This window comes from Culex pipiens, chromosome 2, assembly GCF_016801865.2.
Source record: "Culex pipiens pallens isolate TS chromosome 2, TS_CPP_V2, whole genome shotgun sequence".
Taxonomy (NCBI): domain Eukaryota; kingdom Metazoa; phylum Arthropoda; class Insecta; order Diptera; family Culicidae; genus Culex; species Culex pipiens.
This window is the reverse complement of record NC_068938.1, coordinates 88,812,427-88,840,040: the sequence shown is the minus strand read 5'-3', so window position 1 is coordinate 88,840,040 and position 27,614 is coordinate 88,812,427. Positions and strand designations below refer to the sequence as shown.

At 40.7% G+C, this 27,614-nt stretch overlaps 6 protein-coding genes, 1 long non-coding RNA gene and 1 pseudogene across 8 annotated transcripts; 5 read left to right on the top strand and 3 right to left on the bottom strand.

The window, feature by feature from the left end:
• Positions 1–2,134: 2,134 nt before the first annotated feature.
• On the bottom strand, positions 2,135–2,625 carry LOC120424926 (larval cuticle protein A2B-like). Its single transcript, XM_039589217.2, has one exon. The coding sequence runs from the start codon at positions 2,623–2,625 to the stop codon at positions 2,188–2,190; it is 438 nt and encodes a 145-aa protein (XP_039445151.2). The 3' UTR covers positions 2,135–2,187.
• Positions 2,626–3,249: 624 nt separating this feature from the next.
• LOC120424893 (larval cuticle protein A2B-like) lies at positions 3,250–4,045 on the top strand. The gene is made up of 2 exons (XM_039589181.2): positions 3,250–3,474; positions 3,534–4,045. The coding sequence occupies exons 1-2, from the start codon at positions 3,463–3,465 to the stop codon at positions 3,936–3,938; spliced, it is 417 nt and encodes a 138-aa protein (XP_039445115.1). The 5' UTR covers positions 3,250–3,462; the 3' UTR covers positions 3,939–4,045.
• Positions 4,046–7,133: 3,088 nt separating this feature from the next.
• LOC120424889 (larval cuticle protein A2B-like) lies at positions 7,134–7,719 on the top strand. The gene is made up of 2 exons (XM_039589176.1): positions 7,134–7,145; positions 7,204–7,719. Exons 1-2 carry the CDS (start codon positions 7,134–7,136, stop codon positions 7,717–7,719), a joined length of 528 nt encoding a protein of 175 aa, XP_039445110.1.
• Positions 7,720–9,993: 2,274 nt separating this feature from the next.
• LOC120424892 (larval cuticle protein A2B-like) lies at positions 9,994–10,769 on the top strand. The gene has a single exon (XM_039589179.2). The coding sequence runs from the start codon at positions 10,201–10,203 to the stop codon at positions 10,729–10,731; it is 531 nt and encodes a 176-aa protein (XP_039445113.1). The 5' UTR covers positions 9,994–10,200; the 3' UTR covers positions 10,732–10,769.
• A 2,017-nt stretch (positions 10,770–12,786) lies between these two features.
• On the bottom strand, positions 12,787–13,417 carry LOC120424921 (larval cuticle protein A2B-like). The gene is made up of 2 exons (XM_052708568.1): positions 13,291–13,417; positions 12,787–13,231 (listed from the first exon to the last, which is right to left on the bottom strand). Exons 1-2 carry the CDS (start codon positions 13,300–13,302, stop codon positions 12,860–12,862), a joined length of 384 nt encoding a protein of 127 aa, XP_052564528.1. The 5' UTR covers positions 13,303–13,417; the 3' UTR covers positions 12,787–12,859.
• A 307-nt stretch (positions 13,418–13,724) lies between these two features.
• Positions 13,725–14,292, top strand: LOC120424922 (larval cuticle protein A2B-like). Its single transcript, XM_052708547.1, has 2 exons — positions 13,725–13,804; positions 13,872–14,292. The coding sequence occupies exons 1-2, from the start codon at positions 13,793–13,795 to the stop codon at positions 14,235–14,237; spliced, it is 378 nt and encodes a 125-aa protein (XP_052564507.1). The 5' UTR covers positions 13,725–13,792; the 3' UTR covers positions 14,238–14,292.
• A 3,099-nt stretch (positions 14,293–17,391) lies between these two features.
• LOC128092921 (uncharacterized) lies at positions 17,392–19,191 on the top strand. Its single transcript, XR_008212096.1, has 2 exons — positions 17,392–18,173; positions 18,236–19,191. It is a non-coding gene; the product is annotated as an uncharacterized LOC128092921 (long non-coding RNA).
• A 2,546-nt stretch (positions 19,192–21,737) lies between these two features.
• Positions 21,738–22,071, bottom strand: LOC120424919 (larval cuticle protein A2B-like; annotated as a pseudogene). Its single transcript, XR_005606438.2, has one exon. The product of XR_005606438.2 is annotated as a larval cuticle protein A2B-like (transcript).
• Positions 22,072–27,614: the final 5,543 nt, after the last annotated feature.

Genomic DNA, 27,614 nt, shown 5'->3' with positions numbered 1-27,614 from the left:
GGTGATCTTGTAAAGATTCCGTCAACAAGCGACATTCTCCTCTTCGACCAAGCTGGAACGAAACCTTCAAATTGCAAGTTTCCTTGCAATTCTTCAGTTGCGTTCGAAAGCTGGCCAAATCGGAGACGGAAGTCACAACAATTGGCGGAGCCTTTACTCGTTTCTCGACGGCAGAAGGCTCAGTACGAGGAGAAGGTTCCTTGTCATCAGTTTCGGATAAAACACCGAAACTGTTTGTCAATGGAATTGGAGGATTGACCTCACATTCAGAATCAGAATCAGACCTCAGAAGAGGCTGTTTTCTTTTTCTGTTTCCGTTAGCCGGTTTAGCGTTCAAACGCTTCACCGACGTAACGACCAAATCTTCAGAAGATTTGCGTTTACCTTTGTTTTGACGCATTTTGCAAGCAAAGTTCTCTTAAAAAGATGGCTTCGTTTGTAAAATACAACAAAATTTCAGGCGGGGTTAGTCTTGAAAAGACTGTTTAGAATTTTGGAAAATAACTCAGGTAGTCTTTAAAAAGACTGTGAATTTTGTTTTGAAATAACTCTGAGCTTAGGTAGTAAAAAAACCGCAGCTCTAGTGTCCGTTCACCACGAAGGTTCGCAAGACACTGTTTTTTTTTTTTTTTTTTTTTTTTCGAGTTTTGCAATATATTGCTTGATTTTTAAATTGTGTAAGCATTTTTACTTAAGAGATTTTTAAACTTTTACAAAGGAGACGTTCTTCACCAAAACCGGAAATGGTTTTTTTTTTAATATTTTTTGACTTGGCACAAACTTTTTGACGTTCTTCCCTATGATCAAAGATGCTTTGTGTCTTCGGCATTATTGTAGGTATTGATGACAATTATGTAGAAAAATGAAGTTATTAATTATTTTTAAATTATAGAAAAAAAATGCAAAATTAAATTTCCCATAATCCATATTTAGAAAAAAATTGTTGGTTAGACCAGTATGGACAAAAATGTTGCCAAATTTTTTGTCAAAGAAAATCGAAGAGTGGAGATTTATTTAATTTGCACCGTTTCAAGTACAGTCACCTAAAGTTAAATTTTAACTGAAAAATTCAAGTTTATCATTTTTTAAATAGTATGCATGATTATCAATTCCTGAAAATATTGTCTGAATAGTGTCCATGATTGCCCATTGCTTATTTACATTTTTTTTTTTTTGAAAAGTCGAGATTGGACCTCTGTTTGCTGAAACATAGCAAATAAAAGAAACGAAACAAAACAATTGAAGATCAATATCTCAAAAACAAATGTGTTTTTCTGGATAGTTCTCTTCAATACCTACAACTTTCTGAAGACACCAAACCGGTCAGAAAATTCTTTCGAAAGATACAGATTTTCGAATATTTACGTGCCATTTTTGTATGGACAGCTGCCACAATTGTATGGAGCCTTGTATAAGTCAGCCAATGTCGCAAAATGGCTTCCAAAGGTTTTAGGGATGGCCCCCAAAATGTTTGATGCAAATAAAAAAATACATAAAATGAAAATGAAGGAAATCGGGCGACTTCCTAGAGAATTGCTTGAATTTTTTATCATTGAAAATCGTTAAAAATAATAGTTATCGTCAGGCCAATTGGAAAATACCTAGAAAATATAATTTTTGTTCTTTGTCCGATTCCCAAAGTACAAAAAGAAAAATTTCGGAGAAATTTTTCAGCTTTGATGAATAATAGTTCAAGATTTGAACAAACATGAACACTATTTCAAAAATTTAAAAAAAAATTATGCGTTCTACTACCTTCAATTGAGCTCGTAGATGGTATCATTCATGCTTTGAGCAATGACTGTCAATTCTGCTTCAGGATACAGAGCTCAGAAATAGAAAATTGCAATTGAAAAAATAATCTTGATTTGAAAATGTTATTACAATCAGCATCTAGAAAATTATTTTCTAATGCATTCTGAATGAAGATATAAATATTTTTCTAAAACAAATATGCCCGCCAAATCGCTGACCGGTATGGAACCTTTTTTCAGGCAAAGTCTTGAAACTTAAACTGATGACAATGTTTACGTAAAATGTTAAGTGTCATGCAAAGTTGGAGAAATTTTCATTGATAGGTATTTCAAATTAATTCTTTAATTAGTTTCTTTCTGATAAAAAAAATGATTGTGTCAACTTCAAAATTTATTTCAACAATAACGTTTGACTAATTTTGCTATCAATGCTTTAGTGATGATAGTAAGTTGGGTAAGCGACCTTGGCCACTGGCAGGGCAACCTTGTGCACAACCGGGGCCGAGACGTAGTGCTGAACTGGGGCAACAACCTTGACGGCCTTGACGACCTTCTGGGTCAGCGGTTCACGGCGGACGACGGCGTTGAATCCGTTGTGCTCATCGGCGGTGTAGTCCACAACGCGACGGTAACCATCGGCATCAATCAGGGTGTACTGTCCGACGACATTGTCTCCGTGGCGTTCCTCCTGTTGGCTCTTGATGTCTCCGGTGTGGTCATCATGGACGGAGTACTGGAACTGGTACTCAGCAGGAGCTTCGGCGTATTCCACGTGCTTCACGGCAACTGGGAGCAGACCAGCGCTGGCCACGGCAATCAGGGCAGACAGAACGATAAGCTGAAATTTGAAGACGATTAGATTGAAGATCATTTGGTGTAATTTACAAGATATTTGTACCTTGGACGACATTTTTGGGGGGTTAGACTCTTTGGAAACTGGAAGTCAATATTGCTCGAATGTTAGTCAAACTCGAATGATACTGATTTTGACAAAAACTCACCCTATATATAATCAGGTTTGAATTCTTGTGACAGTCAAGCTCGACCATGCTTAACTTTGACCTTGTCTGTTGCTCTAATTTTTCGACACTATGGTTAATCCATTTGCAAATTTACGGGGTCCTGCCAATCACATTGTCGCAAATTTGCCAAAGTAGACACATTAAACCATATTCCTTCACGGCGGAGCTGCCCACAAACGCTGTTTTTTTTCGGTTGCGAACCGGTTGTCACCGTGAAACACTTTGCTGCACATGTTTTCCGTTTTCTTGAATTACTTTGGTCAGCGTGAATGGCCGCCCCTAAGATTAACCTATTCTGCTGCATATGGATCGTGCATAGAAATTCGAATGGAACCTTTGGAGAAAAAAAAATGGTCCACGCAGAAGTGATTAAAGGCGCCTACCGGTCTTTGGCGTGGACGTTGACCGTGGCGCGAAGAAACATGCTTTTAACGATTTTTATGAAAATCTGTCAATCTAGTTGAATGCGAATGAAATATCACGTGCTGTGGGTCGGGGTGTGGTAATTTACATACCCATTTGAGATCGGATTTTGGAAAGAAATCATGAAAGTGATACCTTAAATCGATCTAATTCGTTCTTGTCAGAGGAGTGGTATAAATATTGAAAATCGCGGGCAGAACAGTATCATTCTTTCAACAGCTATCATTCCAATCACAGCGGTCTAACTCCATCACTCCTGTACAATGGCTTTCAAAGTAAGTTGAAAATTTCCATGCTACCCAAACTCCTTGCTAACCCTTTCAACCCTTTACAGTTCTTCCTCCTGTCTGCCCTGATTGCCGTGGCCAGCGCTGGTCTGCTCCCAGTTGCCGTGAAGCACGTGGAATATGCCGAAGCTCCCGCCGAGTACCAGTTCCAGTACTCCGTCCATGATGACCACACCGGAGACATCAAGAGCCAACAGGAGGAACGCCACGGAGACAATGTCGTCGGACAGTACACCCTGATCGATGCCGATGGTTACCGTCGCGTTGTGGACTACACCGCCGATGAGCACAACGGATTCAACGCCGTCGTCCGCCGTGAACCGCTGACCCAGAAGGTCGTCAAGGCCGTCAAGGTTGTTGCCCCAGTTCAGCACTACGTCTCGGCCCCGGTTGTGCACAAGGTTGCCCTGCCAGTGGCCAAGGTCGCTTACCCAACCTACTATCACCACTAAATTGGATCCTATTTCATCTCACCATCATAGATCTTCATCGCATCCAGTAGCTCTGATTTTTATGCTAGAATAAATTTATTTATTTCAATTCAAATCTTGATAAACAAGCAAAAGAACACGCAATTCTACTTGAATGACGTTGAAGAAATCCCACTAATAGCTGTGAATTTATCAAAAATATCCCCATACTTGCATCACTCATCTATTGTTGGCTTGACACAATCAGTAGCATTAAGCTTCTTCTTTCAAAACCAAATTCAACCTCACAATTAGTGCGTCCATCCGGAGTTTACCCGGTACAAAATTCCCGGGAATTGCCAAATCCCGGGAATTTTTATATTTTGTCCCGGGAATTCCCAAAATTAAACAAAAACAAATTTGTTTAACTCTGTTTAAGCCATATTGTTTGCCTTTTGTTTTGATATCTTTGAAGAAATTTTTTAAGCATTTAAAGTCATTTTATTTAAAAATTAAATAAAAGCAATAGTTATATTAATAAGATACTTTTTTCAATCACAATCAATCACATTGAATTGAAAATTGTGGTTGAATTAAAATCCAAACCACAATAAAGAACATAAAACAAATATTTTAAGCTATCTAAAAACTAATATCCTTGTTTGAACTGAAGTGTAGATTGATGATTTTAAGCTTAAAATCATAGCTAATATAATGAAACCATATAATTAACTACTTTTTTTTTAAATTTTATTACAAAACATATTTTTTTCAGTTTCCCGCGAAATTTAAAACCAGGGAAAATTGGACCCCCTACTCACAATGGCTAAATCGTTGACATTGGAAGTTATCGAAGGTTATTCAACAAATTTCCGGGCTGGTACATAAGTGGGATAACTTTAAAACATTATATACCTAGTTTAAGGCTTCTAAAACCAACTTCTAGAAACTTTAAAAGATTTATCAACTCATTTTTTTAAGCAATTCAAACTTCCATATTCAATAATTTAATGTTTTCAAATACATCAATAAGCGGTGTTTAGGAACCATTTTCTCAAATCGAGTCAAATCGACTCCAAAATTCTGATTGGGAAAATTTCTAATTTTTTTACCTTTTTTTGAAACTATTCCAACAAACTAGAAGAAATTTTAGTTTGGAATCTTCTTAGTGGTGTTCAAGTATGGGGAAAATATGTTGTTTTAAGGAATATCGATGAGAAATTTGACAAATATGTATATGCACGGCGGAAAAAGAGTTCCCAAAATCGTGAACATGCGTTCATGAAAATGGGAACTACGAATAAAGTGTTCAAATCCCATGGTACGATTCCCAAAAACGTACCATGGGTTTTGAACACATTGATCGTGGTTACCATTTTCATGAACGCTTGTTCACGATTATGGGAACTCTTTTTTCTCCGTGTGGCTGGCTTGGAATGGAAGATTTTTGAGAATTTCTTATTACTTTTATTTTTCGTAAAAAAAAAACTCCGATTGTAAAATCGCATGCAAAAGCATGTACATCACCTACGTCACCTTGTACATCACACACTTAATATTACACACTGCATGTATAATTTTTGTAAACACAAAAAAAGTCGTAACCGACGGGTTTCAAACCCAGCAACAACAGAAAGTACTGGCGCATTAGCCCGCGCGAACATCATACCGATAAACGCATATATGAACTTGTCAACAAGGTTTTAATATTACATAAAATTTCATAAAATAATGCAACATTTACGAGCAGCTAGATTACTACTTTGTTTGCTCTGTTCCCAATCAAAATATGGTGCTATCTTGCTCGTTTCAATAGATACAACGTGCTCAAAACTGATCTAAAACGTGATTTTCGGGCAAAAACACGTTTTAGACCAGTTTTTGGCAGGAGAAAGATGCATCATAGTGCACCGATTGTTTTAATGTAAGGTCCCCGAATAATATGTGATTCAGTAACTTCACTTTTCAAAAAAATGGGGAAAATTTGTCGACAGTGAAGTTAATATTCAACCATCTAATGTTCAACCTTCTAAAAATTCAATATCTTTTTAACTGTATAGTTGTGTTAACTTTCATACTGCAATAAAATAAATCTGTCGAACTCTACTACAAACTGTTCCCAAATCTGATTAATCCATAGCAACAAAACATTTTACTTTTTGTTCATAAAATGGTTTTCAGCAAACAGAATTGGATTTTAATTTAATAAGTTTTTAAGGAATAATAAAGGCTGGTGATGTGCACTAGTTAAATATTTCACAATTTCATTGAAGTCTGTGTTACCATATCTAAATCCTCAAACACATTAGTGAACCTTGCACAACTGCTGTAAAGTGCTTTTATGGTCGCCCAAAATAACACCTTATCAATAACGGCACTTCCACAGTCGCTGTAATGGCCATAATTCCATCCAAACAGTTCTCTAGGAAACAGCAATTCAAACTTTATTTTTGATTGTTTTATTCACATGTTCCTATTAGTCAAATAGAAAACAATCATCCAAACTTCAGTAGGTATAATTAAAGAACGAACGGTATAAAGTGTTTTCAATAAACTTTTTAATTGAAAATGAAATAATGTGCTTTCAACCATTTTTGTCAATTGATTATTACTTTTTAAATATTTTTTTTGTAAATTGACTAGCTTAATTTTCGAACACTTTTAATGTTTACAAAAAATAAATGTTTCCTTTTTTTAAGTCCAACTCGAAATAAAAAAAAAATGCTGTATAGAAACATGCAATATTTTAATATTACAGTAATTTGAGATAATTTTTGAAGAAAATTTTAAAATAAAAGAATATCATGAGAACTTTCACTGTAAACTATTTGGATGAAAATGTTGTTCAATCTGAATATAACATTGATTACTTTTATATAATCAATGAAAAGAGACTTGATTAAATTATTCGGCTCAAAAACTATGGTGTATTTTAACCGAATTATGTAAACTAGAATTAGAAAAAAGGATGTAAAATGATATTTTTCAGAGAATTAATCACTCGTAAACTGGTTGTTGGCGGTCACTGCCAAGCCTACAAACAATCCACGGCGAAGTTTAGGATATTGTTAAACGCACGAATAGACAAAAACTATGCCTGATTTGCAGTCACCGTTCAGATACAAAGTGGTGGTAAACTGCGTTTGAGAATAGATTCGACAATATGTATAAAAGTTTGTCTATTTTCCTTCGTTGATATCAGTTGCACTGCACAGTTCACAACAACCAATCACAACAATGACTTGCAAAGTAAGAATCAAATTCAAAACTTCTTAAAGCAAGTTAATATAGTTTCTGCTAATTTCAGTTCATCATTCTGGCCGCCCTGGCAGCAACCGTTAGCGCCCAATACTACCACCATTCTGCCGAAGAAGATCACCACGCACCAGCGGAGTACAAGTTCGAGTACTCCGTCCACGATGGCCACACCGGAGACATCAAGAGCCAGCAGGAGGAACGCCACGGAGACAACGTTAAGGGACAGTACAGCCTGATCGATGCCGATGGCTACCGTCGCGTTGTGGACTACTCCTCGAACAAGCACACCGGATTCAACGCCGTCGTCCGCCGGGAACCGATCAAGGGCCACCACGTGGTTGTGGCCGCCCCAAAGAAGATTGTCCAGTACGTCAAGCCAGCGCTGGTGCACCATGTTCAGCCGGTGCAGCACGTCGAGTACCACCACCACGTGGCACCACAGGTTCACCACGTGACCATCCCACAGGTTCACCACGTGCAGCCGGTGATTGCCACCGCCTACACGAGCCATCAGGCGCAGTCGCACACCAGCTTCAACAGCGGAAAGATTGCTTATCAATATTAGGAAGACTGAACGTTAAGGATCAATAAAAAGGATTTATTTTAACATGAAAATGTATCATTTTCTTATATTCCAATATCGATGAGCAATTCTCTACGTTTTTGCCAATCGACTTTTCATTGTATTATTTGATTCGGATGAAATTTTATCCATCGATTTCTTATGTTAATTGTGAAAATTTGAGAACTGTTAAAACAAAAGTACACGTATTTTGTGAAAAAACAGCACTTATGCACGGAAAAAATCACGGAATTGCCTGAACAAATAGTTCTTGATCCTGGAAGCACATCCGGAACATGAGGCTTATGAGGCCCTTGGAACGGGATTCAATTTAGAGCACTTCGTCCTTTTTCTAGAATGACACAGATTGCTGGTAGAGACCCTAAATAGAGAGACTGGTCGAACTTTGTCAAATCGATCTGGCAACGTATGTTTCAAGCTTGCCAACACTGCCAAGTTTTGCTGGGCGTAAAGGCAAATGCTCGTTTGGATACGTCAAACTCGTGTCTGTTTGGGTACGTCAAATTCACTTCGACCAGTCTCCCTATTTAGGGTCCCTAATAGCGGGTGGGTAGTTGCTGAAAGAGATGGCAAACAAGTGGAGTTGGCTTGACACTAAACACATTCTCAATACTCGTGTAATGGTGTTGTAAACCGCCGGCACCGAGTGCAACATCCGCGCTGACTCTCGTCGTCCTCCTCTTGCGTCGGATTCTTCTTCTGACCGTGAAAATTAACTTTTTCATGCTTGTTCACAAACCGGATGTAAATCTATTTCAACGCAATCTCGTTGTTCCACGGGAATTGATTTTCAATCACCGATTTCGGGCCACCACCAAATACTACCGGTTCCTGACCGGTGCAAATCCACACCTCCGATCGTCGGCAACCACCAAAGTGGCGTCCTACAATAACAAACAAAATCAATCACAAACCCCACAAAACACCCAAGCTTCCTTCTTACCCATTCCGGTCGTGAAACGACTGCAGATTCCGCAGGAAGCTGACCTTGTCCTCTTCCAACTTTCGCAGCTGTGGCCGCTTTCGGCTTGATTCGCGTTGTGGACTCACTACCGGAACCACCAAAATGTTTGTTTATATTTGGGCGTACACGGTTAAACAAGAACGAACAAATGAAAGAGATTATATAGTAAGGAGATTTTCACAAACTGTAGCATTAAAGATTTCATTGATAAACAAGAAAAAAACTTTTAATGTAACAAATTTTGACCATTTTTTATTTCAAAAGTAAGTTACTTTTGTCATTACAGAAATATGTTGTTGTGTGTGAGTACCATCATCAGGGGTGACATTGGGTCTGGGGGGGGGGGGGGGGGTGAGTTTGGTCATACCAATTTATGCATTTGTGTATAACAAAATTTCATCCCTGATGACGGTACGCCATCAAATAGAGCCTTCTCAAAAGGGCTAGAAATCACTGAAACGTGTCGTGTTTTAGTAAAAATCCAGAAAATGTTAAGGCGTCAGTTTTTCTAAGGAATTGCTGTGAAGATTGTTAAACGTATCGTAACATTTGAAAATTGATTTAAATCCATTGGCCGGATCGAAAACTTATTTGATTATTTTATCATTCCGTTTGTCTCTTATAATTTTCACATTTTTCACGATTTATAATCAGAAAAATTGCTTCTGTTATGAGCCGACCAATTCAAAGGAACTGGTGATCACATACTTCACAAGATCGAACAACTACAATTACATCAATAACACGCTACATGTTGTGCCACTTGCAGGAGTTTATGCTATAATCACTTAATTTACAAGCAGAAACAAACCATTCAACTGCCCAGTAGCCAAACATTTCGGAGAACAAGACACAATTCTTGGAAAGGGCCAACGCAAAAAATGCTACGATAATCGCTGCGGGTGTGCGCACTCATTAATTTGTACGGCTCAAGCCCGTCAACGCAGCAACGGCTCATAGAGCGTAGCTGTCGTTGGCCATTGGGAAGCTGTCGAGAGGTACAAATTAAATTGCACTAAGCTCTGGCACCGAGCACCGCCTCCATTGGCGCGGTAATACTTTCTTCGAGTTTTTTTTTAGTTCTTTTTGTTTCTCTTTGATCTACTAAATTTAGTAATCACAGTTCAAGCCGTGTGAAACTCGACTTGGACCAGTTTAGTACAACAGGCGACATTTATTTTGCCTGCTGTCTGGTTGACGAAAACCTGAGCTTGAAAAAAAAACTACCCACGTCAAATGAGCTTTCAATCGCGACTTAACAATCGATTGAGAATGCCTAACTGGTAGTTTTGGGTTGACTTTTTTTATATGGTGATTGCTAATCCTGCTTCCGAAGGGCGAAACGGGGGCTGGTCAAAAGTTGGCTATCAATGAAATCGGTAACGATTGTGTGCAGAATGTGATTTGTATAAATATAGTTTTTGATCGCCTTCTAAGACACACAACAAGTTTAGCAGCCATTCAATCAAAACCTCACAGTTCTAATCAAACAGACCGAAATGGTTTTCAAGGTATGTTCTCGAAAAGCTGAGATCTCACAAAAGTGTTCTAATCCATCCGACTTTGTTCCATTGCAGTTCTTCCTCCTGTCTGCCCTGATTGCCGTGGCCAGCGCTGGTCTGCTGCCGGTTGCCGTCAAGCACGTGGAATACGCCGATGCCCCCGCCGAGTACCAGTTCTCGTACTCCGTCCACGATGACCACACCGGAGACATCAAGAGCCAACAGGAGGAGCGTCACGGAGATGACGTCAAGGGACAGTACACCCTGATCGATGCCGATGGTTACCGTCGCGTTGTGGACTACACCGCCGATGAGCACAACGGATTCAACGCCGTCGTCCGCCGTGAACCGCTGACCCAGAAGGTCGTCAAGGCCGTCCTCCCGGTGGCCAAGGTTGTTGCCCCAGTCCAGCACTACGTTGCCGCCCCGGTGGTCCACAAGGTTGCTCTGCCAGTCGCCAAGGTTGCCTACCCCGCCAACCTGGCCACCGTGAGCTTCTCCGCCCCGAGCCTGAACTACCACTACTAAGACCATCTCTAGTCTCAATTTGTTGATATGTGCGTAATATAATACAATAGTTGAAATGTGAAGCAAAGGGTTTTAGTGGAAGAATATCACATAACTAGCTGTTCTGAATTTTTGCCTTGCTCACCTTAATGAGGAAAGGCTATAAAATCACTCGAAAAATGAACTTCTTTATTTGACCTTGTAGACCCACCTTCACGTATACCTATCGACTCAGAATAAAATTCTGAAAAAATGTCTGTGCGTGTGTCTGGATGTGAGTCCGTGCATCGAAAAATATGCACACGATTATCTCCGGACTCCGGACTGTTTTGATCTCATTCGATTCGTCTTGGGGTCTCACAAGACCCTAGTTAATATTATGAAGTTTAGAAAAGTACTTCAAAAGTTATGCTAAAAAACGATTTGGCTAGAGTTTGAAACATTATAAAAAGGTGGTTTTTGTAAGAAAACCCGTCATGCTATGTATTGTTAGAAAGGTACTTGAAAGACCTTTCCAGCGCGTTCAAAAGATTGAAATCTGACAACCTCATCAACAGTTATGAGCACTTAACGTGAAGACTTCCATCATTGCCATGTTTTTTCGCTCAATGATATAAATTTTGCATCGCTATAAATATTTTGACAAAATTTCTTCTACAAGTTGTTTACAATAGTGCCCTACACATGCTGATTCCTTTTGGTAACGATTATCCCATTCTTTGCAATGTTATGGAAATCGTCATTAATCAATGATTACCAACTAGGACGTCATTGATTGTACCACAAAATTATATAAATTTTTAAACACATTTGATTTAGACCAAAAATTCTTTCAGTGGCTTCAAGAAGGCAACAACCTGCACATGCTGATTTATTTGCAGAAATTCATTAAATTGAATTCAATACAGAGAATTTCAGAGTGATGTTCAAATTTCTTCGAAAATGATCAACGGCTTCACCTTAAGTGTTATTTATACACTTTTTTGAGGCCGGATCTCAAATATTTTGATAAAAAAGTTGTCCGGATCTATCATGCGACTCATCATTGGACAGGTAATCAAAAAACCTTTCCAACAAGCCAAAAAGATTGAAGATCTGACAACCCTATCAAAAGTTATAAGTACTTTAGTGTTTTTAATACACTTTTTTTGAGGCCTGATCTCAGAAATTTTGATAAAAATATGCGAGGAAGGCACCAAACACCTAAAGGTGGATTAAGTAACGTTTTAGTTTTAATTTGACATATTTTTTCAATGTTTTTTTTATGTTTTTATTATCAACATTTAAGAATCCTAAATAGTTTTCAAAGCTTTTTTTAGTTAATTTCACAGTTCTGAAATCAAGCATTGATAATAAACTTTTTTTTTCGAATATGTTGCATATTGGAGTTCTTGAACCAATTGGCCCAATCTGGCCACTTTAGGGCCGGTTTTAGTTTTTCCGGATTTATTTGGTAAAAAATATACCCTAAAATGCTTCAGAATTGATCCATATCAAATTTTTCCGGTTGAAAATATTCACGAAAATGATCCGGCCCTGGCAAAAAAGATATGCGTCGCACCTCGTGACGCCCGAGACGCCCGAGATGCCAAACTTTCAAGGTCTGTACCGAGCTCCAGGGTGCTCCAAACTTCAATGTTATCAGTACCAAAACACGCGCAAGGATCTGGCCTACACGCCAGTGATGTTTTTGGTAAACGCATTAATGGCCACTTTAAAAATAGACATTTTTGAAAAAAAGTATTTTCAAGGGTTAAATCCCATTTAAATTTAAGGCACCAGCTATTGTTACGTCCAATCAAGCTCATATTTGGGATTTGAGTAGAATAATAATAACACCGGAACAAACCCCTGAATGCCCACCAAAAAGTCAATTTTGTTACACTCTAGCAACCACTCTCTGGTGTAATGTCCCTTTTTGAGTACCTTCCGAAATTACACCTTTCAAATTTACTCAATTTTGACTGTGTATCTCAGGATTGAAATTAGAACTGGATTTTTAAGATCTGCTATGGTCATAAGTTGAGACAGATTAACACGATCACTAAGTAAAGCAATAGTTTTTTTTTAATTAGTTTATATTCAGATATATTCCGCTACATTATGCTAGATTGATGAATTTGAATATGCCATTTAATAACTACACTCTTTAATGATGATAGTACGCCTTCTGCACCGGGACGGCCAGCACCTTGTGCACCTGTGGCTGCGGTGCCTGGTATCCCTTGATCGGTTCCCGGTGGACCTGGGCGATGAATCCGCTCTTGCCATCGACGTGGTACGTCACGGTGCGCTTGTGGCCATCGGCATCGATCAGGTAGTATTCGCCCTGGGTGGTGTGATCCTTGCGGGACTCCTTCTGGCCGTGCACGTCTCCGGTGTGGTCATCATGAACGTCGTACGCGTACTCGTAGTGGGCAGGTGCGTGGTGTTCCTCTTCATGATGACCCTGTTGATTACCCTGCTGGTAGTAATGCTGGGCAGCGATGGCGCCAACGAAAGCCAGGAGAACGATGGTGACCTGTAATGTTCATATTAGTATAGAAATTTATTTCTGATTCGAAAGAACAGTACAATTACCTTGAGAGACATGTCTACTGTTGAATAGTTTTAATGGTAGATCTTTGAAGAATGGGACAATCGACTGCACTGATATCAGGTCAACAACTTCACGCTGCTTATATATTGAATCTTGTTCGCCTAAAAATTTGAGAAGGAATCGTTTGCTAAACTCAATTCTACTTGATTTAGTTGTTTCATGGACATGGCTGAAAATAACCTCAAAACATTCAAGTTGACATGATAACACGAAACTGCTCTCAGTGAGAACCAGTTAACGTGAAAACTTTTTACAGCTTCCTTCGTGCAAACATTAGGTTGACTTTCGAATGATAAACTCTTCTAGTGCAGCAACGATAAATGCTGGGGAAACGCCCCAAAAAGGAAAGGAGTCCTGATTGACATTGCTTGGTGTGGGAAATTTTCAACGCATTATAAATTGCAGCCAGTTTCATGGCTTATGCATCAGTTTCAGTAAAGCTTTTCAAGTGTTTGTTTCTGCTTTACAAAAATCCAAGTCATAATGTCTGCCAAGGTATTGTTGAGCAATCAACTTTAGAAATAACAAAATGTCTTAACACAGATTTATCAACATTTTCTAGATCTTGTCTGTTGCTTTGTTGGTGGTATGCTTCGGAGCCATCGCTGCCCAGCAATACTACCAGCAGGGTCATCACGAGGAGGAACACCACGCGCCTGCCCACTACGAGTACGCGTACGACGTTCATGATGACCACACCGGAGACGTGCACGGCCAGAAGGAGTCCCGCAAGGATCACACCACCCAGGGCGAATACTACCTGATCGATGCCGATGGCCACAAGCGCACCGTGACGTACCACGTCGATGGCAAGAGCGGATTCATCGCCCAGGTCCACCGGGAACCGATCAAGGGATACCAGGCACCGCAGCCACAGGTGCACAAGGTGCTGGCCGTCCCGGTGCAGAAGGCGTACTATCACCATTAGAGTTGTTATTAAATACTAGTCCAATTGTAGAATAATAAAGTGAATGAAGCATGTTCTACACTAAATATACAAGTCTTAGTTATTTTCCATTAGTTTAAGCTTGGACGTTATTCTTGTGAGGATGGTTTGAGATAAATGAATAATTATATTTGCAAACAAAATCTCATTTTATATGTGTCAAGCTAAAACCGATATACTTTATTTTGTTTAAAAAAAACTACATTATTTTTTGTGCATATTTGCATAATTTATTTAACACTTTTGAAATTAATGTCATTATTGAAGATTTTTTTACAGTCAGTACACTGCCGCTCAAATCAGGTCCGTCTGATCTAATCTAATCTAACCTTATCGAACACAAGCGCAGCCAGCCCGAAGAAAGTATCCTGGAAGAACTTGGGGTTAGATTACGCCCCAAGTACTTTCTTGTCAATATTAATTATTGCAGTACACTTGAGTAACCCCGAAGATGTATTACATAAATTAAAGCGGCCAGGCCTACTGCGTTGCATTAACCGCAGAGACAGATTCTGTGAACGGAGCACATTTCACAGAATCTACAGGGGAGGAAGTATGCGTGGACATACCGTACCAAACGCTCGTGTTTACAGTTTCATATGTGTTTTGTATAATGTGTTAAGTGTAAAATATAGTGTGGTTATATAATCAATTAAATATAATAATGCAATGTAATGATCATTTAATAAAATCCCTTCGCCTATATATAATAACCACGCACCCAAGCACACAAACAGCGACACAAAAGAAATGAAAATGAGCATGCTACTCTTGAGCATGCAAGACAGCGCGTCCCCGCGGTCAGCTCACTAATCGCTCAAATCAGGTCCGTCTGATATGTAATTTTGTCAATGATGCAGTTTGGTTTCAAATCATGTGAACTATCAAAAAAAAACAATAAACTTTAGTACTTTGTTAAAGAAAACCGTAGAAAATTCACTTTTTCGTGAAATTCTAACACGTTACCTTATGGGCGGGACAAATTTGACGTGCGTTTTTCTCGGCTTGCTGTTCTTGCCTATGGGACGGACTCGATTAGAGCGGCAGTACAGTCATCTCACACATTCGGAACACCCACAAATTCGAAACACTTTTGTGATAATTTGTCAATAGCATGTGTAACAGTTGCACTTGTTAGCAGTTATTTATTTATTTATTTCGGTTTTTCCGTTCGTCTTTAAATGTAATTCGATCTCCGTTACCACGGTAATCAATGTAGGTGATGTTAGCCCTCACGATCGTTGGTAACTATCGTTACTGGTTTAAGACCTGGAGAGAGAATTTCGCTGAGGTCGCTCATATGTTGAATCCTTCGGGAAGACGGAAAGGGACGGTCAGAGCCATTGCCGACCGCTAGAGTGGGACGGGAACTCAGATCTTTAAAGATCCGAAGAAGCCCGAGGCAATCTCCGGGAAACGACGTACCAAAAGTACGTCTGGGGCCACTTTCCCCGTTCTGAGGAACCTAGTACTCGTTCACTTTGTCCCAGACCTTTGTGAAGTGTGGAGTGCGCGGACTTTTATCCCGGGTTCCCCTGTCCAGTCCTGAGGTTTGAAAGTGGCGTGGTAGTGTTTCCGGTTAGGCTTTAAATTCTAACTTCTCCCCCCCTAGATCTCGTCGAAGTTAGAAGTTTGTGTGTGCGAAGAAGTTAGCCTAGTGCGCGGCCTAGCTAGAGATCAGGTAAACCGTTACCCCGTGCGAATTATCCCCGTGCATGTGCTAACCTCATTCGCGAAGTTCGAAGGCTTCGCTTCTCTCGCCCTACCAGCTAAGCAGCACCAGAAGGAGATCGAGCGCGCGTCCACCACCGCCCCGCATCGAGTGTGGGACAAGTTTTGACCCGGCACACGCTACATCGCCGGAAGAGACGAGCCGTCAACATCTCGTCTGGAGGCGGTCCATCCGCCCACGTGCTGGCCCGGAAAGCCAAGTCCCGGCCCGCGCAACTTCATCAAAGTCGACCACGCAACCGCAGGTCGAACCGGCAGAGTCGTCCGCGCCGTCCGCGAGCACGCGGTAAGGAACAACAGCAGCAGCATCAGCAAGTAACAGGAGCAACAGCAGCAGTCCGGTGAGTCCATTCTATTGGTTCGGGTGAAGGGTGACGGCCACGAAAGGCGTCACGAACGTTTTTCCGTTCCGGCTGCGGCCGTAGAGCGGACGCCATTTTGATGGAGGGCGTCCATTTTGTTTAAGCGCGTGTTGCCATGCGCTCGGAGTGTGACGGCCTTTATTGATTCGCCCCACACATCCACGACATCGCACTCTAGTGCCTTTTGTCTGCCGCAGTCCGCTTGACTGCCGGTGACGTCAGCGATCAGCTGTTCCAGCTGACGAGCTGAAGATTTGAGGAGAGAGCACAAAAGCACGGGGTAACAGAAGAACGAAGAGTACAGACAGTAGGGTGAGCAAACGCACACAGTAGGAAGATGATTAGTTAGACGTTGAAGACGAAACAATGAATGAAATACAAAACCTTAGACTAGTCCAATAAAATGAGCACCTCTTTTTGATTTCCTACCTGAAGTATTTTGTGTAATTGTTTTGGAGTTAAATAAAGTCCCTGCAGTTAAAATGAGCTCACGTGTTAGTTTTTTTGGTCGATCCGGAGCGCTGCTTCCGTCACTTTAGGGTCCGTTCCCAGTCCTTTCCTCCCCAATGCAAAAGTTCGGCGTATTTCCCATGCTTCGTGAAGTTCTCTGGTGGCGGGTGTCGGTACTACCCATGATGATTCATACGGGCACGGGGGGTCCTATACTGGTGGATTTCTGAGGAGCTTTTTCGGGAGGCTGAGCTTTCCGTACCGTTCTTGTGGGTCACTTTGGTACGCTGGCCGATTCGATCTTGCTTCTTCCCTGGGAAGAAGTTCAACCGAGCACCTCTTCGAGAGTCTCAAACCGGGCAAATTTAACATGGCGGGCAGTCTCCCTCACGGGAGTGGCGCATAAGCTGCACCGTTTCCAACCGATCGAATCGCAACGGCTACATTTATTGATTGGGATTTGAGTGTTAGGATGAATGAATGAGGAATGTCAACCACTAGTCATAGTCAAACTGTTAGTCTTGGATTGTTCAAGCAAGTAGTTTTTCTGGGAGAAATTAAGGGATAATAGCCTGTAAAGTAAATGACCGAAAAAGAAAGTATCCATGATTAGGTTAAAAAAATTTTGCACTAGCATTTTGTTGAGGATTTCTGAACGTTCGCTGGAGACCGGAGTGAAGACGTTGATGGTCAGTAACAAGCATTTTCTGTGATGGATCATGACTTGGAAATAGAGATGGAGGTTACTTGTAACCGATGATCATAAATGACCCCGAACTGTTGAAGAATCTTTCGCAAATTGTTTTTAGTGAAATTTAAATATATTTGTAGTATTTTTTTGTTTTTTTTTTGTGTGGTTCCTCCTTGTTTTTTCGTATGATTTCCCCTTACGAAAATTCAGTTCTTTATAAACTGAATTTTCGTAATTTAAGCATGGAGTGATGTAACAGTTGCACTTGTTAGCAGTTATTTATTTATTTATTTCGGTTTTTCCGTTCGTCTTTAAATGTAATTCGATCTCCGTTACCACGGTAATCAATGTAGGTGATGTTAGCCCTCACGATCGTTGGTAACTATCGTTACTGGTTTAAGACCTGGAGAGAGAATTTCGCTGAGGTCGCTCATATGTTGAATCCTTCGGGAAGACGGAAAGGGACGGTCAGAGCCATTGCCGACCGCTAGAGTGGGACGGGAACTCAGATCTTTAAAGATCCGAAGAAGCCCGAGGCAATCTCCGGGAAACGACGTACCAAAAGTACGTCTGGGGCCACTTTCCCCGTTCTGAGGAACCTAGTACTCGTTCACTTTGTCCCAGACCTTTGTGAAGTGTGGAGTGCGCGGACTTTTATCCCGGGTTCCCCTGTCCAGTCCTGAGGTTTGAAAGTGGCGTGGTAGTGTTTCCGGTTAGGCTTTAAATTCTAACTTCTCCCCCCCTAGATCTCGTCGAAGTTAGAAGTTTGTGTGTGCGAAGAAGTTAGCCTAGTGCGCGGCCTAGCTAGAGATCAGGTAAACCGTTACCCCGTGCGAATTATCCCCGTGCATGTGCTAACCTCATTCGCGAAATTCGAAGGCTTCGCTTCTCTCGCCCTACCAGCTAAGCAGCACCAGAAGGAGATCGAGCGCGCGTCCACCACCGCCCCGCATCGAGTGTGGGACAAGTTTTGACCCGGCACACGCTACATCGCCGGAAGAGACGAGCCGTCAACATCTCGTCTGGAGGCGGTCCATCCACCCACGTGCTGGCCCGGAAAGCCAAGTCCCGGCCCGCGCAACATCATCGAAGTCGACCGCGCAACCGCAGGTCGAACCGACATCGTCGTCCACGTCGGCTACGAGCACGCGGCGAGGAACCGCAGCAGCAGCATCATCAAGTAACAGGAGCAGCAGTCCGGTGAGTCCGTTCTTTTTCTGCGGGTGAAGGGTGACGGCCACAGAAGGCGTCACGAACGTTTTTCCGTTCCGGCTGCGGCCGTAGAGCGGACGCCATTTTGATGGAGGGCGTCCATTTTGTTTAAGCGCGTGTTGCCATGCGCTCGGAGTGTGACGGCTTTTATTGACACGCCCCACACGTCCACGAAACAGCACTTTAGTGCCTTTTGTCTGCCGCAGTCCGCTTGACTGCCGGTGACGTCAGCGATCAGCTGTTCCAGCTGACGAGCTGAAGATTTGAGGAGAGAGCACAAAAGCACGGGGTAACAGAAGAACGAAGAGTAGACAGTAGGGAGAGCAAACGCACACAGTAGGGAGATGTCTAGACGCTAGAACAGAACAATGAATGAAATACACAAATGTTAGACTAGTCCAATAAACGAGCACCTCTTTTTGATTCCCTGCCAACTAAATTATGAGTGATTATTTTGGAGATCAATAAAAGTCCCTGCAGTTAAAATGAGCTCACGTGTTAGTTTTTCTGGTCGATCCGGAGCGCTGCTTCCGTCACTTTAGGGTCCGTTCCCAGTCCTCTCCTCCCCAATGCAAAAGTTCTGCGTATTTCCCATGCTTCGTGAAGTTCTCTGGTGGCGGGTGGCGGTACTACCCATGATGATTCATACGGGCACGGGGGGTCCTATACTGGTGGATTTCTGAGGAGCTTTTTCGGGAGGCTGAGCTTTCCGTACCGTTCTTGTGGGTCACTTTGGTACGCTGGCCGATTCGATCTTGCTTCTTCCCTGGGAAGAAGTTCAACCGAGCACCTCTTCGAGAGTCTCAAACCGGGCAAATTTAACATGGCGGGCAGTCTCCCTCACGGGAGTGGCGCATAAGCTGCACCGTTTCCAACCGATCGAATCGCAACGGCTACACATGTAGTGCGTCCATCCCGGGAATTCCCGGGACGAAAATCCCGGGATTTTCGTCCCGGAAATTCCCGAATCCCGGGATTTGCCAAAATTGAAAAAAATATCAAATTTTGGTCTGGAAATATCTTTTTTTGTAGAAATACATTAATAGTTGAATATATAGTAATTGATAAAAATTTTAAAGCATTAAATTTGTATTCGGCATTTATCAGCATTAATTTGGCTTATTAGGGAAAATTGATGAAATTCGAGCCTAGGACCTAGGAGTCCAAAGGCTTGAATAGGGAGGACACTCAAACCTCTTTCTACTCTAAGGAAACTTCCACCCCACGATTCGAACTGACGACCTTTGGATTGCGAGTCCAACCGCAGCCAGCGATTCCACCGGAGCAAGCTTGGTTTGGTGCGTTGTTTGTCTTTGTAGCGGGGAGACGACTCCCACGCCTGAAATGACTTAACGGCCTAAAAACAACCAAGTCCGGGACCGACGCTTTACTTCCTCATTCGATAGAAGGTTGGAGCAGATGGGAATCGAACCCATGATCTTCCGCTTACTAAGCGGCCAGCGTAACCATTCTAGCCTAGCCTAGCCTGCTGCCATTAAACGTATATTTCCCGAAAATTCAATAAATGACACACCGTAAACCGGGGTGACATTGAAAGGATTTCAATTTATTGGTAAAACATTGTTCTACCGGTGAGACACGTTCTGGGCTGGGTCCGACAATATCCATGCAGGTTTTTTTTAACACTGGAACGCCCAACGCATGTCCAACTTACACGGACGCCCAAGCCTCCCAAATAAGGTGGAATGGTAAATTCAACTCGCTGGTTCTCGGGCATTACTCAACCAATCGGGACGATTCTTGTTTCCAGTGATTTGTAAGAATTTCTAGATGATCCTAAAATTTTGCAGAACTTGATTTGAACAAATCTGTAATTTCTGCGACCGAAAACATCGTTCCACCTTTTTTAAAAACGACTGCCTCCGCGGAATTTTTGGCGAATTTTTTTACACGCGAAAAAAAAAGCTGGAACGATGTTTTTAATTGCAAAAATTACAGATTTGATGAAATTAAATTCTGCAAAGTTCTAGAATCTTCTAGACATCCTAACAAATCACTGGAAAGAAGAATCATCTTGATTGGTTGAGTTATGCCCGAGAACCATTGAGTTGAAGTTACCGTTCCAAATTTTTTGGAGCCTTGGGCGTTGGAATGTTAAAAAATAAGTTGTTTAACTTCTTTTCATTAATAACTACAACTTTGCTGAAAACATCAAATCGATCTGAAAGACCGATCTCAATATACCGATATTTATTGGAATCTTAAATATTTTTATAGCATTTCGGTATGAACTGATGCCAAAACTGTATGAAGTTGAAGGGAAGAACAAATAATGCGAACTGGACTTTTTGGCCATTGAGATTATACCCACAATGTGTTACAGCCATCCCTCATATTCGGAACAGTTTACAGATCGGCCATTGTTCAACAAATCATGGAAAATCGATAATTGAACATAATGATTTGCTTTTACCTTCATGTGAAAGCTTTTCTTGCGATCTTTCGATTGATGTATAGACCGGCTGTATATTTTTACGTTTTATATCAAGTTTTTAAAGAAAAACATTGACCCTTGAAATCCACAAATTCGGAACACTTTTTTCTTACGATGTAAACAAACTTTTTTTTCTCCAGGAGTACTTATTTTTTTTACAAAATAATGACTTCACACTCTGAAACCAATAAAACTTAAGCTTAGTGATGTTTTGAACATGGACTGATATTTTTTTTGTGAAAATATCAATTAAATTCAGGTGTCCCACAATTGTGGAAGGCACAGTAACATCCCACAATTATGGAACAGGCAATTTGGATGCAGTGTTTTGCTGCTCTGGTTAAAATAGTCTTGAAGCGCAGGTTTTTGTTTAAAAAGTACTACTTTTACTAGTTAAATAGCAAGAGAATATCCAAATAAAGGTTCTAAAAATAGTAAGGTCGACAGAAAAGTTGCATTTTGCATCCTATTGACAAATTACCACAAAAGTGTTCCGAATTTGTGGGTGTTCCGAATATGTGGGATGACTGTACCTAAATAGACAAAAAGCTCATTTTTAGCGAAAAAGATAAAACCAAGTATTGTTTTGTGTAATATGTTATATTTTACTACATTACGCTAGGTTGATGAATTTGACTATGACATTTGTTGACTACACTCCTTATTGGTGATAGTACGCCTTCTGCACCGGGACGGCTAGCACCTTGTGCACCTGTGGCTGCGGTGCCTGGTATCCCTTGATCGGTTCCCGGTGGACCTGGGCGATGAATCCACTCTTGCCATCGACGTGGTACGTCACAGTGCGCTTGTGGCCATCGGCATCGATCAGGTAGTATTCGCCCTGGGTGGTGTGATCCTTGCGGGACTCCTTCTGGCCGTGCACGTCTCCGGTGTGGTCATCATGAACGTCGTACGCGTACTCGTAATGGGCAGGTGCGTAGTGTTCCTCCTCCTGATGTCCCTGCTGATAGTATTGCTGGGCAGCGATGGCGCCGACGAAAGCCAGGAGAACGATGGTGACAATTGAAACGTTACATTATTCTAGAACACAAAATGTTCAAAAATTCAGAATCGTACTTTGAAAGACATGATTGAAGCTATTGAATGGTGCAGATGATACGAAAAAGTGAACTCAACTGAAACCAATTTCAACCAGCAGTGGGTTTATATAATTCCTTCGTTGCACATGAACTGGTTCAAACTCCAGAACTACTTTTACTAATTTCTCCCAAAAGCTGCACGCATTGTCTAACTTTGCCAAAAGTGAGCGAAAAATGGCCTGTTATCGGCGTGTCCTTGCCGTGGAAGTTGACGCCGGTAGCAGTCGGGTGAAAAACAGCCAAATCCGTTCAAGAAACAGGTTCGCCAATTTCGGCCATTTTTGCCACTCACGAGAAAGACAAGGCGGTCCGCAAAACGAGATGGAGTTTGCCAGTGCCAGAGATACAGACACACAATATATTTTGCAACAGTTTAGCACGTTGACGCGTAAGAACCATTTTTTATGTTTAATTACCTGTGGCCAAAGCCAACCAGGTGGCCAACTAACGGCTACTTGCGTGTTGTCACTTGGACCATGCGTAGTTTGAGCAATTTCTTCTTTCGAAAATGATTGCTGTGAAATTTACGAGACCGTTCGCGTTCTCGCTTGGGTCTCCACAAGCCGCCCATTAAAAAAGTTGATTTACGGAGGCATGCAAGGAATCCAACATGGAATTAATCTGTTTGGGTCGACAGCTTATTAGGCCGCTGCACGGAGGATTTCAGTGTCACAAGTATGGCACTCAAGGCCCCGCCGTTTTGCAGGTGATAATTGGCCGTAATTAAGCCAATAAACAGGAGGGATTTATCGTGGGGTTGATTTGACGTTGGTGGACACATTCTGCAGCAACAATGTTGCCGGAAAATGAATTTAATTTAGTGATATCTGTGTTCAATTTTGCAGTTCAATTAGAAGCTAATGCGCTTGCTTTCCGTGGTATTACTTTGTGACTTGACTGTTTTCTATTTTAAATTTTTGGGCCATTTTTACAAATTTTATTACGATTTGTTCGATTTCTAAAACAAAAACTAACTTAATCCACCTATGTGGTTGGAGCCTTCCTCACTGAGACTTTTGATAAGACTGTTGACCTTCATTAATCCTACCTTTAGCTATCTGGTGAGTTATATACAAATAGATAAAGAAAAGGAAATAAAACTGAAAATTTATTGACTGTCTGCCGTCGAAGCGCGATAGAGAACCTTCCCAAAAGTTTAATGTTTGAGGTGCAGAAAAATCATGAAAAAAGCGACGAAGTAGGGTTAATATCTTCTGGATTGACTATGCCCTCAAATTACTTTGTTCTAAATTAAATCCAATCAATTTCCAAATTATTCGGTACTTACGTTGGCCCTTCTGTATCGCAAGCATCTTGAAACTGGAAAGATATGAGAAAATATAAAGTTAAAAGAGAAAATTATCATAATTTTGAAAGACATATAATTACAAGTTCAAAAATAGAATAGCTTAATACAAATCAATTGCAAGAAATTTTTGTATTTGAGGTGTAAAAATGAAAAATCTATGTTTCGAGAAGGAGTTTTTTTATCGATTTGATTCTGTTAAATTCCGAAACAATAAATAAAAAAATACCGTCAATGGGGGTGACATTGGGTCTGGGGGGTGACATTGGGTCAAAGTTATTTTTACGGGTTTTACCATTTCTCAGGTTCTTCTCAATGAAACTGAATTCTGTTAAAACACTTTTGTAAAATGCTTACGTGTGTGTGCGTGTGTGCAACCAACCAAACGGAGCCACGCGGCCGCTTCTTACAAATTGAGTTGTTTCCATGTATTTTAGATTTACATTCTATACATGCAAATAACTCGCATAGGCATTTGGAAAGTATTAGCTCTGCCGAGCTTCGGTGACCCATTTCTACGCAGGCTAGCCGTGCGCGAGGTACCTCAGCTTGAACCGACAAGCCCCGCCCTAAAGAACGTTTGCATCAATCGGATTTAAACGTTATTCAGAACTTCCGGATCTCTGCCAAATGGACAAAAACCCAGCGCGTATTTAGTTGGTAGTAACAGTATTCCTAATTCCAGTGAAAGCTCACCAGGCCGTGATGGCGCAGTGATTAGCAATTTTGCTTAACAATCCATAGAACGGGGGATCGAACCCCGCCTCGAGCGACTTTGGTTTTTAGTTCATGTTACGTATTTAAAGTATTTTAAAGCCTTAAACATTTTCGTTGGGAGCAGACGGGCATCGAACCCAGGACTATCCGCTTACAAAAGCGAACACCGTTACCATTCAGCCACGGACACTCCCATATTTTTATCCGTTCCGTTCCGTGAAAATTTAACGAAGATCTAAAAAGGAAAGAGCTCACCGGGATTCGACGAAACAATCCAGGCCGAAACATAGAGACAAATCCAATTCTTTGACTCGATCATCTCGACCACCATTCAGCGTCAATCGCTCCGGACAGCACCGAAATTTTCACCAGCAGCTTCAAAAGATTCTGCTTCTAGCTAGGGCAAGCTCACCCTCGAAGGTCCCTGCTTCAGTTGTGCTTGCCAAAAACTACCACTGTATTTCCTGTTTACAAATCACATTTCTCTTTAACCTCCAATTTGAAATTCCGTCGCTCAACATTAGAAATCCGATTCTTAACCTCCCGGGCAATCAACATATGAATCATATAATTCAATTAGAAAACTATAATAATCAAAATAAGAAACGAAAAAAACGCGGAGCAAAAATTCAAAACGTCACGACGCGCGCGCGGCTTGCTTCGATCCCAAAACACTTTTGTAAAATGCTTAGGACCAAAAATTGTAACAAAACACCGCGACAAAAGAAATAGCAACAAATAAACAGACTCAACAATAGGGAAGATTTTAGGAGAAAACAATACACAGTAAATAACAATAAGTTTTTGAATTCAAACTAAAAATAAAACAGTTTTTGCTTTAATGAAAGTTGTTAAGCACACTACAAATGGTTAGGCGCTTATACTTACATCAAACCCTACTTAATGTACCACCCCCGGCCGAGTTAAAATGCGTAACCGGAAAAGAAGGTGTGCATGCCTGGCACGAACACTCAAAGCGTGTTCTAGCGTGCTGCTCGTACTGACTCAGAGCAAGGGTGAGATGTAGGTGTAAGGGCAGTGCGTGTTCGTCGGGAACCTAGTGCATAAGATCGGTCAAGGCCCGTTCTTACACTGAAAATTGCGAATTGCGAATTATCCTATCCCTAAAGAATTTTAATTTCAAATAGAGTACCTCAACAACCTCTAAAATTTTAATGGGTGAATTTTATGTTAATCAGTTAAATGTGCTCGGAATGACTTAAATTATTATCAAATAATTAATTGAATATTATTGAAAGGAAAAAATGTGGATTAAATTAGATCTTTTGATACCGTAAAACGGGGTGACTTTGATAGGTTTGCGATTTTTCCGAAAAATGAAGAGTACAATTAAAAAACGTAAGGAATGGTTCAGAATCATACTGACCGTGGTAGAGAAGTGTTCAAAGTTCCTCAAGAAGAAGTTTTCATAAAATTTTGAAGAGTTTAAAAAGTTAGTTAACTATAGTTAAGAAAATGTTAATGAAAGTCATTATTTTAAACTTCTCAAAGTGTCATGATTTTCTCAATGAACATGGTTTTGAATCGGAAAACGGAATGCATTTTCGGATTCTTTGGACAATTTTCCACTAGGAGAAGATTCAATAAGTTTGTAAATAATAAATAATATGTGTTTTTGAAACACAGTTAAAAAAAATCTTCAAATTTATAGGCATTTTCAATAATTTTATAAACAAAACTAGTTTTAACAAATTTCAGGCAAAATTCCGACTTTGGAGTGCGCGCGTGTGTGTGTTAAGGTGCGGCTGGCTCTGGTTGAAAAAATGACAGTTGAGCCAGTCCGTTTTGCGATGCCTGTCCGTCGGGTCGCATGTTTTTTCGCGTCGTTCGTCGTCGGTGAGTTTGTCGAGTGTGTGCGCGCGCGTGTGTGTGTGTGAAGGTGCGGCTGGCTCTGGTTGAAAAAATGACAGTTGAGCCAGTCCGTTTTGCGATGCCTGTCCGTCGGGTCTAGAGCGTCCAATTTCCCGTCCCGGGAAAAAAATTCCCGGGAATTCCCGGGATTTCCCGAAAAAAAATATTTCCCGATTCCCGGGAAATTTGGAAATTTCCCGGGAATTCCTGAAATTCAAGCGGAAGTATACATTTTCTCAACTTTCTGGTACATTTTTTAAACTTTCAAAAAAAAAATCTAAATAAAAAAACTTATTTTAATAAATTCAATTTACTGTTCTTATTGAACTTATCAGTTCGTCTAAAAATTTTATGATAATAATTTCCGAAGCATTCACAACTAGGTAAAGATCTTGTACGATATTATGAATAAACTTACGATATTAAAAATAAACTATTAAAATTTTGGTAAGCTTTTTAAGCAAAAATTCTTGTTATATCATTTGAAAATAAGGTAACTCTTCCCGCCAAGATCAAAATTGATTTTTTTTGTTCTTTCAAAAGTATTCGAGAAATTACAGTCAAAAGTTAAAAATTTATAGAGCACTTGAGCTACACTCAAAAAAATGAGTTCGCGTAAACGTGAACATAGCTCATGCCAACGGGAACCAGGAAGAAAACTGTTCACTTTCATGGTGCAATGCACTATAAAAGTTGAATAGTTTTCTTCCTGGTTCCCGTTGGCATGAGCTCTGTTCACGTTTACGCGAACTCATTTTTTTAGCGTACCAAGGGCGTAAAGTTTAAATCTGAAACTACTAAACAACTTTTTTTTCTATGAAAATTCTTTTTACCGAAGTCTTTTATTAGGCCGAATCATTAAAAATATCATTAAAAAACTACTTCAAAAAATGTAAACATATTTCAAATACTCGCTTTTATTTATATATTTTCCTGAAGTTGTATGTTTTTTTACAAGCAGCCAAGGCATTAAGTGAACCTTACACTTACTCTGACCATTAGAATTGCTATTTAATACTATTTTGTTGCAAAATATTGACCAAAACCAGGATCAGAACAATTTTCGATTAATTTAGAATTTCCCGGGAATTCCCGGGATTTCCCGGGAAATTTGTTGAAAATTTCCCGTTTCCCGGGAATTTTGTAACCCCGGGAAATTGGACGCTCTAGTCGGGTCGCATGTTTTTTCGCGTCGTTCGTCGTCGGTGAGTTTGTTGAGTGTGTGCGCGCGTGTGTGTGTGTGTGTGAGTGCGGTGCCTGTGTGGACGCTCAGTCCTGTTTTTTCGTGTTATTTTCCGTCTCTTTTGTGTCGCTGTTCGTGTGCATGGGGTGATTGGTCATTATAATTAAATAATGGCATCAGTAGTGCGGTGCCTGTGCCTGTGCGCTCAGTCCTGTTTTTTTTTCGTGTTATTTTCCGTCTCTTTTGTGTCGCTATTTGTGTACATGGGGTGATTGGATTT